This window comes from Mandrillus leucophaeus, unplaced genomic scaffold, assembly GCF_000951045.1.
Source record: "Mandrillus leucophaeus isolate KB7577 unplaced genomic scaffold, Mleu.le_1.0 Scaffold223, whole genome shotgun sequence".
Classification (NCBI taxonomy): Eukaryota; Metazoa; Chordata; class Mammalia; order Primates; family Cercopithecidae; genus Mandrillus; species Mandrillus leucophaeus.
In genome coordinates, this window is record NW_012102288.1 from 4224474 (window position 1) to 4239415 (window position 14942).

Here is a 14942-nt window from a genome sequence, read left to right on the forward strand (position 1 = left end):
ATAAGTAGATGAAAAATTTTAATCGTATTAAATCATTTATAATCTTCTTGAAACAACTAAGAAATTGTGTCATTTTACAGTAAACTTTGATGATTGGAAATGACCAAGAAATCTACTTTTCTGGTCAATTGAATTTTCTGGATAATTCAAATTTAAGGACATGAACTGCTTTTTGTTATAAACGTTTTGGTTGGAAATCTCTTTAAATTACTTCAGAATCCTTCTAAGCCTAGCTTACTTAGCCTGTAGTGAAAAAAGATGGATTTTTGTTTTGGGTGATGATGTCTTATGAAATACATAAATGCTATTATGAAAGATTGGTTTCAGGACACGTCCTGAAAATGGGGTTCTTTTTATATCCATTTATCCTGATTTAGTTTTATTATCTTCTGACATTTTCATAGTTGATATGTGGGGGAAAAGATACGAATGTTGATATAAACAGTTGGTTAAATTCTAATTAACTGGGATTTTTTTTCGGTCCATATCAGATGAAAACCCAAGGCATATTATTTGTACCTTAGTGATTTCCTGCTTCTTTTATTTCTATGATTTCTGATGAAAACTGTAAAAATTTTAAATTGGTGACTTGCAATAAAATAGTGTGCACCAATCCAGGGATATGCAGACAATACATTTGGAAGCAGGAATAAAATATTAGAACTTCTATTCAAATATATATTAGTATATTCATATATATGTATATTTTTTATCTAAATATAAATATCTGAATTATGTAAATAAAATAAATATACATGTGCTTAGAGTACACGATCACATGTTTTTTCTTTTACTGGTGAGTTTTATGGTCAAAACATTTTTAAACCACTAGAATATGAGGAATTATGGTTGGAAATGGCAATAAAATATGTAAGAGGAAAGACATGAAAAAATAAAACTGGGCTATATCAAGCACGTTCCTGGTAAGACTTTAATTTATGAGTCTGAAATAAATTGCATTTTGAAACAAAGGACTTAGAAATCTCTCCCTTGATATGAGACAAAATATTAAGTCCAGCCACTAAACATAAAGCTAATAGCTCCAAAACTCTATCCTAAGGAAATAAAATTAACCATGCTTCTGGAGAACCTAGTGTATAACAAAAAATACCAAAACTGGTTAACTTCCAAAAGAACTGCAAATGGTTTGGAGTCACATCAAGAGTGGAAAGGAGTACCTCTTCAACTTTAGTCATTAGAGTAGTCTGCTTCCCACCTTTTAGATTATTATGATGTGGCGTAGCATTCTTTTTTCTATAGCATTTGAGAGAATAAGTTTCATAGCCATGTGAGATATATCTTAGTATTGTAAAATAGAGCATTTAGATAATGCTTTTGATAATATGGAACCTTCATATAGAGATTCTATATCCCATGTTTGCACAACAGCCTATAGAATGACTTTTACTTACCTGGCTTTAATTCCTCTGAAGGATTTTTCTATCCAAATGTTACTCCTTTTATTTTCAGGGGTTTATGGGAAAGTTCAGCTTTACAGTGCTTATTCTAAGAACTCCTGGACACATCTTGGAGCTGATATTGCCTCAGGAAATGAGAGGTAAGGAATGAGAGTAACTTAGGGCTTTTGCTTGGTGGTTGTTTAGGTTGCTTCTGCTTGAGATTTTGTTACAATATGAAATTGAATTTTAGGTTAAGCATTATAATTAAAGGATGAGTAAGTAGAAAAAGAAGCGATTATACGGAATTTAAAAAATATCTCTATAGCCTAACAGAAGGACAACAAAACATGCAAAAGGTAGTAGAGGAACACAGTTTATTCCAGGAGAAAATTTTAGATAATACATAATTATTGCTGTCCATAAAATCTTAAAATACATGAATTCCATGAGATAAGAGGTGAAGTATGAGGTGAGAATACTATGTCTAAGCTGAAAAGGTAGCTCATTAAGATATAGACAGAAATAAAACAGGAGGGAGAAGAAACATATGAAGTATATTGTGAAATTTAATAATGCATTGAAGGCAGTAAAGGATAGAATCATTGCTGCCTCAAACTGCAGGGGTAAAATGAAGAACAAACTGATGGAGACCTATTCGAACACAGAAGATCAGACTAGGAAATGAAAATGACAAAAGATAAAGTACTAGAAATAGAGATCAGAAAACTAAAAGCTATCTATGGGTAATATGTCCTTTTTAATAAGAACTCAGAATAACTACAACAGAAAGAATAATGAAAACTATAACTGAAATACACATAGAAAACATGAAAATAGTTACATTTTATAAGAAAAGATTAATATAAAGAACAGTGATTGCTTCATTACATCATCTTCATAGTATAAGAAAAATAGAGTGAACAAAAAATAAAGGAAAGGAACATCAAGCTTTCTAGCCTTAGCATTCACCTCTATACCATCACATGTGGGAAGATCATGATGCCACATCTATAAATGTTTAAGGAAAAAAAGATATTGCGACCAAAGAATTGGACACACTGCTAAGACTCACATGTGAAAAATGGAAGAAAATTCAGTGTTCAAATAAAGAGATTAAACTAAATTGAAAATTCAGGAACAGAAATAAAATTTGAGAATAATATAAATAACTAAGAAGCACTGAAATAATTTAAATATTATAGTGTAACTATGGTTATTAAAACAAATTCCTTTTTTTTTTTTTTTTTTTTTTGAGACGCAGTGTCACTCTATTGCCCAGGATGGAGTGCAATGGTGCAATCTTGGCTCATTGCAATCTCTGCCTCCTGGGTTCAAGCGATTTTCCTGCCTCAGCCTCCCAAGTAGCTGGGATTACAGGCACACACCACCATGCCAGGCTAATTTTTGTATTTTTAGTAGAGATTTTTTACCATGTCAGTCAGGCTGATCTGGAACTCCTGACCTCAGGTGATCCACCCATCTTGGCCTCCCAAAGGCCTGGGATTGCAGGAATGAGCCACCACGTCCAACCTAAAACAAATTCTAATAATTGTTCTTGTAAAAGAAATAACATAACATTTGAAAAGTTAATGTATTAGTTAGGGTTCTGTTTATACAAAAAATACATAATCAGTAGGTTATGTGCTTGTGTGTGTGTGTGTATGTGTGTATCCTACCTGTTATATGTATATAAATTATACAATAGATATAATAAATGTTAATATACATGCATTTATATATAAAGAGATATATTTCAAGGAATAGATTTACACAATTATGGGAGTTGGAGAGTTTGAAATTTGTAAGCAGGCCAGCACGTTGCAAAGTACGGAAGAACTGATTTGCAGTCTTAAGGCAGAATTTCTTCTTCCCAAAGGAAATCTCAATTTTGCTTTTAAGGCCTTCCAACTGATTGATGAGGCCCACCCACATTATTGGGTGGCCTAATCTCCTTAAACTCAACTGACTGTGTTAACCACATTGACAAAACACCTTCACAGTAACACCTAGATTAGTGTTTGATTGATTAACTGTGTATAATAGTTTAGCAAATATGACATATAAACGAATCTTCACCATTCAAAATTATCAGATAAAAATCTGGAACTATAACCATAGGAGGTAAATATGAGTTAATTTGTTTTATTAGAATTTTGAATATTATATATACTTTCCAAATCACCAGAGGGGAAAAAATGAAAGAAACCATAAAATAGATAGTAAATTAAAAAGAAAAGAAGAAAATGAAATGGTAAAAGAATAAAAGCAACGAAAAGATATATTTAAAAAAACAGAAATAAGAAAGTAAGAATACATTTACCAGTTACAAAACAAAATATTTGTGAAAAATAATGCTATGTAGAAAAATTGGGTTAAAAGTCAAAATGTAATTATAACTTTTTTTTACCAGAGGAAAACTTAAAACCAATTAGGAGAAATTTAAAGTTAAATATTGAATAAGAATAAATCATTGACATCTAAAATAAAGTAAAGGAGCCTCAAAATTATTAACAAAACATGTAAAAATCAAAACAAATGTTTCAATTGGTTAAATAATTGTACTTTACTTTAGTAAAGACTTCAATCATAGCGAGACCCTAACAGTCAGAAAAGTTTTACAGCAGATAAATACAATATAGAAATATAAAGCTAATCTCTAGGAAATATAAGGTGAAATTGACAGAAACAAAAATCACAATCCAAGATATTTATTTACCTCTTTCAGTTCCAAATCTTTTAATTAGGTTAAAAAAGGTAAAGAAAATATGAAGAACATGAGTAATATAATAAAAGAAATTTAATTTATATATCAAACTACTCCTTTACTTAAAAAAATATATATCCATAATTACAACCTTAATAAATTTTAATGATAGTGTGTGATCACAATATAATAAACATAGAGATTAAAATAAAATATAAACCAACAATCTTAATTTCTTACAAGAAAAAAAGGTATAATAAATTATTTTCTAAATAACTTTTATACCCAAGAAAACATCAAAACTTTACCAACAGAATAGCTGGGAAATAACAATAATGAGAGTATAGCATACAAGATACTGTAAAACATGCCATCACATTCAATGCTTTTGTGATTGAATAAGCAAACAAACTTTTCTTATTGACAGTTTTCATATTGACAATTATTCTAAACAATGAGAATTCTTCTAAACAAAGAAGAATAACTGTCAATATGAGAAATTAGAAACAAAATAACCCACAAGTCTAATGAACTCAATTGATGCAAGAAAAAGGTGGAAATTGGTGAAATAGAAAGTAGAAAATTCGTAAGATTAAATTTTTAAAAAGAGGTAGTGGTTTAATCTCTAGTAACTTTAATCATACCAAGAAAACCCCAATATATAAAATGAGAAATGACAGTTCAAATATATGTACAGAATAGGTTACAGTTATAATGTAAAAAATATAAGTGTATATAGTGCAACTTTAACATTTTTGAGAAAAATACTTTATAAAAAGGAATTTTTAATGATAATTTAGAGTTATCATTATTGGCTAGAGAAGAATAAAACATAAAGAACCAGAAACAGTGAAAGATATAAATTTATCAAAGATTTATCTCCAGAAGTATATTTGGCTCACATAAATTTATACCATATTCTTCCAATCAGTTGAATATCAAATAATTCCTATGCTATATAATCTATTCCCAATTAATTTAAGGGAACAGGCATAAAATAATCTTTATACTTGTTTATAGCTACTAAAAATAGCTAAAAAAAAAAAAGAAAACTGAGACAACATCCAAATAGAATGTAAAAGTCATGAGTAAAAAAGCAACAAAGCAAGCTATGTTTGAATGTGTTTCATTCAAGTGAACAAAGATAATTTGAAATGAAATAATCCATTCATATAATTTACCTTAATACCAGATGTGAAGATTAAGAACATGACCAATTTGGCACAAAATGGAAATACGTTTAATGAAATTCAGCAAACATTCTTGGAATAAACAGTAAATGAAGACTACAAGGATACTTCTTTTAAATTAATGCTATTTATTTGGATGGTATAACCATTAGTGGAGAAGCACTGGTTTAAATAATAATACAAAATAAACACTAAAGGATTCCTCTCAGTTTTGTATTTTATGAGAAAAACTGACATTAAATATTATTGTTTATTACAACAATCATTAAATATTATTATTAAAGTTATAGCTAATGTATCCAGGCAAGAAAAATACATTAGATCCAATTATTGAAAATAATCCAAACTATTTTTTATGTGGTTTATAAACCACATTTCATCCTGTAAAACTAGAGAATTATCTGAAAAACTATCAGTTGCCTTCAATAAATGCACATCAACAGCTTTTTAATATACAAGCAATAAACTTTTAAATTATAACGTACAATCTTATTTAAAATTTCAACCACAAACATCTAGAAGTAAATTTAAGAAAAATTACAGAACCTATAAAAACAAAACTATAAAACTCTGTTCAAAAGCATAAAAGGAGTTTAGAATAAATGGTGATGCAGAACAAAAATTTGACAGCTCATTATTTTAAAGATGTCAAATCTAATACAACTTGAATCACAGGTCTAATATATTCATCAGAATCTGACTCATTAAATTCTTTGGAACAATATATATTTGAAAATAGCCAAACATTAGCCGTTACTTTTTTTAAATATATGCCTCTAATAAGAGTAATCTGTTGTTGGCACCAAAACTAAAAAGAATACCAAGAGATAAACACAGTCATGAATTATTTTTAGAATTTGAATAAATTAGCATTTGAATTTAGTTGAAGACAGGCTGGAATAATCACTAAATGCTTTGGAAAAATATAAAATTAGATTCTCACTTTATGTTTTACTCTAAATTGTAGGTGGATTATAAAACAAAATGTAGCCGGGCGCGGTGGCTCAAGCCTGTAATCCCAGCACTTTGGGAGGCTGAGACGGGCGGATCACGAGGTCAGGAGATCGAGACCATCCTGGCTAACCCGGTGAAACCCCGTCTCTACTAAAAAAATACAAAAAACTAGCTGGGCGAGGTGGCGGGTGCCTGTAGTCCCAGCTACTTGGGAGGCTGAGGCAGGAGAATGGTGTGAATCCGGGAGGCGGAGCTTGCAATGAGCTGAGATCGGGCCACTGCACTCCAGCCTGGGTGACAGGAGTGAAACTCCATCTCAAAAAAAAAAAAAAAAAAGTAAAAAACTAAAACCATAAAATTATTTGAAGAAAGTTTATGTAAACCTGTAATTTAAACTAGCGAAGACTTCTCTGATCATAACAAGCAAAACAATAGCTGTAGCAAATAAATAATAGATTTGACAATATAGCAAGGTCAATATTTCTGCATGTCAATTACAAAATGTAATGACAAATGATCAATTAGAAAATGTTTGCAACATACAATAGTACAGATGAAGGACTAACTTTTTTACATGTGAAGAACTTTTATATGTCAAGAATAAAAATAAAAATATGAATACACCAGAAACATATTTGTGAAAGGGTTTGAATATGTGAGCCATAAAAGAAAACATACATCTGGCTAATAAACATATAGAAAAAATGGTCTTCTTTACTAAAATTGAAGTAAATATTAATTAAAACAGCAATGGAATACCATTTTAAAGTTTAATTTGGCAAAGATGAAAAATAGTGAACTCCAAGTTGACAAAAGAGAGCAGAGATTCACGTTCATATGGGGATTAATATTACATACTAGCCTAGTTTTGTAGATAAAGAAATAAAAATATGTATGCATATACATAATATGGAAATTTCTGGAAGGACATACAGCACAACAGGGATCCCTGTTGGTGAAATGATAGGTAGCTATCTTATATCTTGATAGGTATGCTTTGATGTGCTTTTCTCTATGTACAGAATTTCTTTGTAGAGTAGGTGTTATGTTCACAGTTATTTAAAATTATTTGACATGAATTTTACAGATGCTTATGTTTGTCAAACATTGAGCTATGATCTGGAGATATAATGTTAAGTAAAAACTCAGACGTTAATCAAATAGTAAATGTAAAATTACATATATGATAAATTCTGTGAAGGGATGGGTTATATAGGATTCTGAAAACACAAATATGTCAACTTGAGGCATTTATGGGAAGTTGGAGAAGGCTTTCCTGAAGCATAATTTCAGAGGTGGAATCTGAAAGAAGAATGGGCATTAATTAAGCAAAGTGGGACATATGTGGAAACGGTGTTCTAGCCAGAGCAAACAGCATTCAATTATTAAGCAAATATCTGAAGAATATTTACTATGTGCCAGGTCAGACTGTAAGCACTAGACATATAGAAGAGATTGCAAATTAGAAGAGATTGCTGCCCTCTGGGAGCTCAGATCTTAGTGGAGAGAATGACAATACCCAAACAAATACAGAAATATAAATGACATAGTTGAAATTATAAAATATGCTGGTAAGGAAGTCAGTATGGTGGTATGATCAAAAATAGCTGGGGCATAAAATGTGAAAGGTACCATTTTAGATTGAATGGGCGGGGAAAGTCTCTTTGGGGAAGAGAAATTTGAGCTGAGACCTGAAGGACGGGAGGGAACCAGCTGGCCTAGGGTGAGGGTAGGGGGGAAACAGGCAGAAGGTCACTATAGCTGGGGCAGAGTGAGCAGAGGGCAGCATTGTCTGATATGGCAAGTGCCAAGTCATACAGGACCTGTTCAGGTATGATAGGTCAAAGGGGAAATCACTGAAGGGTTTTATGCAGGAGGATGGTGGAATCTGATTTTTGTTTAAAAAACTTCTCTGGCTGTGTAGATGATGGATTATGGAGATAAGAGTAGAGCTGGGCTATCAGTTATGAGGCCAGCAGAGGCCAGAAATCATGTAGCTGGGACTCTGGAAGAGGCAGTGGAGATGGAGAGAACAGCTGGTCCTGCTGATGACTGCATGTGGAGGCAAGGAAAGAGTGCTGCAGGTCTTTTGATGGAGCACACTGGTGAGTGGTGGAAGCACGCACTGAGATGGGAAGACTGAGAGGGGAATAGGTTTGTCAGGATGGAAGGCAGCAGGGGCATGCAAAGTTGAAGACATCAAGAGTAAGTGTCAAGAATAAAATTAAATGCATAATTTAGGGTTTGGAAGCAGCCATGTTGGAAGTAGGTGATGTCATTATTGAAGAAAACATGGGTAGAAGAGAGATTTGGAGCATGAGATTGAGATTAGGGGCATTCTAACTTTTTAGATATTAAGGAGTCAGCACAGGTGATTGAGGAGCAGAGGGTGGAGAGGTGATTCTGTGGTGGGAGGGAGAATGGAGAACATGAGGGTCTGAAAGAATACCATGATGGTTGATGTGGAGAGTAGGGGTTGACAATGACAGGGTTCCAAGGAGTTAAGTGTCAGGGCCACATACATTGTCAATATCAAGAATTTTAGTTTTCACCCTAAGAGTGTCCTGAAGCTGTTGTAGGTTTTTAAGGGGGTAGTATGGATAGGAGGTGGCACTTATTATCATACTTGTACATCTAAAATATTGTAGGCAGAATGTAGACAGCAGGAGAGGTCGAAAGTAGATCCAGAGACACCCAGCAAGAGACAGTGTAACTTGTACACTGCAGGAGTAATGGAGAAGTGGGCAGATTTAGAGGCAGGAGATAAAATCTGTAAGACACGTTGAATATGAAGTGCAATCTTGGTTTCTGGTTTGTGTAGCTGGATAGTGGTGTCATTCACTTGAAGAGGACTAAGTTTAGAGAAAAGATTATGAATTCAGATTAGGTCATGTTGAATTTAAAGTGCTTTTCTGATGCTCAAAAGGATTTGTGAAGTAAGCATTTCTAACAAGGATCAATAAGAAACTTTAATTATAATTAAAAGGTTAGCAAGCTGGAATTTGGCAGGAACTATATGAATGGATTTTTCTTATAAGAATGTGTTAAAAACCTCATTCAGAGTCTGAGCTACAGGCTATTTTGAAAGGAACTCAATTTTATTAATTAAAACTATCCATAGTCATTAACTAGCTACCATTTGTTTGGTTCTTATCATGTAAGCTTGTTATATGTCAGGCCTCTACTAAGCATTTTACATACATTATCTCATTTAAATCTTTCAATGCTGTAAGTTAGGTATTATTATCTGCATTTTATGGATATGAAGACTGAGGCTGGAGAAGTTAAGTAAATGTTCCAAGTTCATAAAGCTAGAAATTCCTGAGGCTGGATTTTTTTACCCTGATTTATCTGATTCCATTGCATGTGTTCTACATATTACAACTATTAAAAACAAAATTTCTTAATACCAGTCCTGAGGAGGAGTAATTTAATGAGTTTATACAAATGATATGCAATTAACGTAGTATATTCATTTATGGAATTCTTTCTTTTTAAAACCTTTTTAAAAATGTTAAAAATAACTTCAGACTCAAAATAAGTTGCAAAAATAGTAGAGTTTACATATGCTATTCACTTGATGTTCCTTGATGATAACATATTACATAACTATAAAACATTAACAAATCTGGCAAGTTGATATTGGTGCGGTATTAACTGAACTACAGACCTTATTGGGGCCATCATTTTAAACATGGCTCTACAATCTTAAAAGTCAATTCAATAAGTCTTTCTAATATATTGTGATATAAGCATATTTCAGTTGGACTCTTTCATGAATTTTCACCAACAGAATTAGATACCTGAATATATATGTTATATATATTAGATACCTGAATATATATAATATATATTAGATACCTGAATATATAATATATATTAGATACCTGAATATATATAATATATATATTAGATACCCGAATATATATATACACACACACACATATATATGCATGAATAATGGTAATGTGATTTGGAGGAAAAGTTTCATGTTAACTTTATAAACTTATATCTTACACAATCAACCAAAGTAAGCTTAGCAAGATATTTTGAAGAAAAATTATTTTCTTTTGTTCTGTGTTTTATCAATTTATCTCGAAATTACTCTCTGTTGTTGCTTGCTTGAGTTGACTTGTGAAGACTGATGAACAAAACTTGAGGTTTTATTTGGATTGTAAATAAATCAAGACAAGTTAGATTTAGACACGAAAAATTGCTTTTACCCATTACAAGTGTTATGTATATCTTTTACTGTGAGTCTTTGAAGGGTAGCCATGTGACCTTTGAAATTAAATGGTTACTTTGTCAACCAATCTTATGATAAAGGTTAGGTTTTATCCTGGCCATTGGAAGATTTTAAACAAGGCAAGGACAGAGCCTGACTTATACTTTAAACTGTTTTATGATGTGTGGAGGATTGACTGTTGGTGGTGGTGATGGGGAAGAGATAAGAGTGGAAATAGAGACACTAACTGCTAAGACATTGTTATTGCAATTTTTCAGGTAACACATGATGATGGCTTAGATTAGGATGGCAGTGAGGGAGGAGTAAAGATGTGGCTAAATATATGTTAAAGGTGAAAGTGACATGACTTGCTGATGGACTGAATATTGAGGAAAAGAGAAAGAGAAGAGTCAAAGATCACTCTAAAATTTTTGACCCTAAGCAATTGGGTAAGGATCTGTGCCATTTACTGAGAAGGGGAAAACAGGGAGAAGAGCTGCATTATGAGGAAAGTTCTCCTAAATTCTTATTTTTTCTTATTTCTTATCTCATTAAATTTTCAAGAAAATGTGTAAAACATCCAATCTCTTTGTCCTGTTATCCTTTGTTTCTCAAGTGATTGACTTATTTTGTTCTATTTTTTAATTGACGAGTAAAAATTTTATGTATTTATGGTGTACAACATGATATTTTGATACATGTATTACATTGTGGAATGGCAAAATCTACGTAATTAACATGTATTATCTCATAGTTTTTTTTATGTGTGGTAATGATACTACACATCCACATTCAGCACTTTAAAAGAATACAATATATTAGTAACAGTAGTCACTATCTTGCACAATAGAACTCTTGAACTTATTCCTTCTATCTAATTGAGATATTATGTTCTTTTATCAACATCTCTTCAACCTTTGCTTCCCCCCACCACCAACCCAAACCAGCAGCCTCTGGTAATCTGCATTCTACTCTCTGCTTCAAAGAGTTCCACTCTTTCAGATTCTGTATGCAAGTGAGATTATGTGGTATTTCTCTTCTTGGTCCTGGATCATTTCAGTTAACATAGTGTCTTCCAGGTTCATCTATGTTGATGCCAATGACCAGATTTTCTTCTTTTTAAAGGTTGAATAGTATTCCAGAGTGTACGTGTATACCGCATTTTCTTTATCCATTCATTTGTCGATGGGCACCTAGACTGACTCTATATTTTGGATACTGTGAATGTTGCTGTGAACATGGGAATGCAAATATCTCAGACATACTGATTTTGTATCGTTGGAATATATATCTAGAAGATGGATTGCTGGATCATATTCTAGTTTTAATTATTGAGGACCCTCCAAACTGTTGTCTATAATGGTTGTACTAATTTACATTTCTACTAACAGTATACAAGAGTTCTCTCCTCTCTCCATCCCCACTAACCTTTGTTATCTTTCATTGTTTTGGTAATTTTGATGGATGTGAGGTGTCTGAAGTGATTTATTAATATAGTCTGTTATTTACAAGGAAGAAACTGTGAACTGAAGAAGAAATCACGTCATTTGTTACCTCATCCTTTTCTCCAGGCCCTAAACCTTTAAATTGAATGTCATAATTGATTATATCTATTCCTTTATCTCCTATGTTAAATTAGTGATGTATTCCTTGTATATATTTTGCTTGGAATACTTCTTTTTACTTTCCCTTCTGCTACATTCTCATTTCAGCACTTCACACATGGCTCTCTACAACAACTTTTGTACTGGCTCCTTAAGGACCTAATAAGTGAAATAAGAGTATCAGATGCAGTACTCTTGCGTCTCCTCCTTGAGTCTATAGCTTCCTACTTATCTTTAAAGATTCCATTACATCTGACACGGGGCTTTAGGTCTCTCCAACTCTACAAATTTTCCCATCATCTGAATGTAAGATGTGATTTTATGATTTGTAATTTTAAGAAAAACATAACACTAAGATGTTTAACATTTGTGTGTCCTGTTCCTCCAAGTGGCTTATGTAGGAGACGGATATATTTTTGTTATTGTTGATTTGGTATATTAGTGTCTAGTGCACAGCAGAACATAGAGAAGGGCTCCAATAAATGCCTGCTACATTGACTTAATGTGTATTTTCTGGTAATCAGAACTCATTGAGCTTCTTGGTTCAATAGCATCTTATCTAACAAATGAGAGAATCTTGAATTTATTTTCAAATACTACTATAATTTATTTTGCTCTTTCCTCACACTTTATTATTATAACAACTTAGTTCAAGTATTAGAATATAGAGTTGGTGGCTTTATCTATTCATTGGCAGGAGTTCAGGATCACATATGTAACCTCTAAAAGATGATGTTTTTTTTCATATGTTAGAGGTCCAATAAACTACTGGGTCCTATTCCCAAATTGACTACTATTTTGATGCTGGTGAAAGGTGTATGTTTGGAAGGTAGGTTGGAAATATATTCTGCAATGAAAAGGAGTTTGCACTTTGAGGGCAGGCAGACTAATTCTAGTTATGTAGTTAGCTAAATGTGTAACTTTGAGTAAATTACTCTCTCTGAGCCTCAGTTTTATTTTCTTTAATTATGTGAGTAACAATACATAGCTAATAGAATAGTTATAAGGATTGAGGGAGTTAATGCACATAAAGTATTAAGCCCAGTTTCTGGCACAGTGTAAGCCTTAAGACAGGGTAGCTATTGTGGCAGTTGGGACTCTTTAAGTGCAAAGTACAAGTAAAAGTAACCCTTCTTAAGCCATTTTGGAGACAATATCAAGCCCTTCCTCTCCTCCTCTACTTTTTTACTTCTTTATTTCAACCTCATTTTTTTTTTTTCCTACTGGAGAATAGTTTTCTTCATTCTGTATGGTGCAAGTGAACTCAGATCTGTTTGACTTGTCCTAACTTTACCACCAGTGAGGAGATTACTACTAATTCTCCTCAGTTTCATTCAGAAGTCCAGGGGAAGGATTTTGGTGAATGAATGCAGGTTGGATCCTATGCCAAACCTTTCGTGAAGGGTTTGTGGGACGGGACTTTAACCTGCAGCTCTCACAGCTTTCAGTACAGTGGATGAGCAGAGCGGTTCTCAGATGAGGTGTGAGGGATTTTCTGGAATGAAGCAGAGAGGAAGTCAGGTAGACAAATAATTGGTATCAACTATAGCTATTATTGTTGTCACTCACCATCTTTACCAGCATCATTATAGAATTTAATTTCTTTACTATCAAGCATAGACTAATACAGTCTGAGAATCCTCATTACATTTTAATGTCACTGATAGAAAAATTTTAAACTGAAGTTACAAAATAAAAAAGACTAAATGTTAGTAGAGTTCAGAAGTCTGTGGCCATCTCTGTTCCTGGGGGTGCAGGTGAGAGGGGACATGTTTTGTGATCTGTACCCTCCGAGCCAAAATAGTAGTCACCAGCATCAAAATAGTAGTCAGTTTGGGAATAGAACCCAGTAGTTTATTGGACCTCTAACATATGAAAAAAGCCATCATCTTTTAGATGTTACATATGTGATTCTGAACTCCTGCCAATGAATGGATCAGACCACCAACTCTATATTCTAATACTTGAACTAAGTTGTTATAATAATAACAACTTAATGGTCAAATGCAGTTATTATCATTAAGATCTCACAAGTGTTAACAAATTCATTTAAGTTGTAGGTGTTTACAAGTGAATGTCTTATTCATTTTTGTAAAAACTTCGAAATCAAATTTTGGAGCTTTTTTATTCTCTGTAAATAATACGTGTTATATTTTTGACTAGTAAATATTATTTTTCTCTGAAGTAGGTCAAAAGTTATGCCAAAATAAAGAAACTGTGCTGATATTTTGTTTATATTTTCTTAGAGTTATCTTTAAAAAGACTTTCACAGTGATTATTCATATTTTCCTCTCTCTTCTCATATGGTTTCCATTTAGGTACAATTATGTTGCAAAAAAGTCTTTTAATTTTTTGTTTATTTTTTATTTGAGGTATGTTTTGCTCATAACAACAAGCAACTCTCGCCTCTTCCCTGTAACTCTAGGAGTCATATTAATCAGAAGCATAGAATACAGCTGGGATTTTGAGCCAGTCATTAAGCTAAGATTTCTTCATATGATTGGAGGGTAACCATAATGTTTGAAGACTGGAACTAGGAATAGTGGATGTTGGAATTTAAAGAAAACTGACATTTGACTAGCAGAACCAACTAGGCTATTGATACTGAGACCCCAGTTTCCTCTGAAGTTACCACTGTTGCTCTATGGGCGTAGAAGTGGAAGGGGCAATGCTCCTTTCACCTATGTGTGTGGTTCTCATGATATAGAGAACCCCAAAGACATCAGGAGTATAGAGGAAAGATACATTTTAATGAACTCACAAGGTTTATGAAGTCAGAACAGAAAAGGTCAGATTAAGTTCATTCATGTTTTTAATATAAAGTTTGAAGTAATAATTTTAATAATTCCTAGAACATTGTTAGGT

At 32.6% G+C, this 14942-nt stretch overlaps 1 protein-coding gene across 1 annotated transcript in view; it reads left to right on the plus strand.

The window, feature by feature from the left end:
* PKHD1 (polycystic kidney and hepatic disease 1 (autosomal recessive)) overlaps window positions 1-14942 on the plus strand; it is a 507823-nt gene that overhangs the window by 350228 nt on the left and 142653 nt on the right. The window contains 1 exon segment of the mRNA XM_011981329.1: window positions 1471-1558. Coding sequence (XP_011836719.1) covers window positions 1471-1558 — 88 coding nt within the window.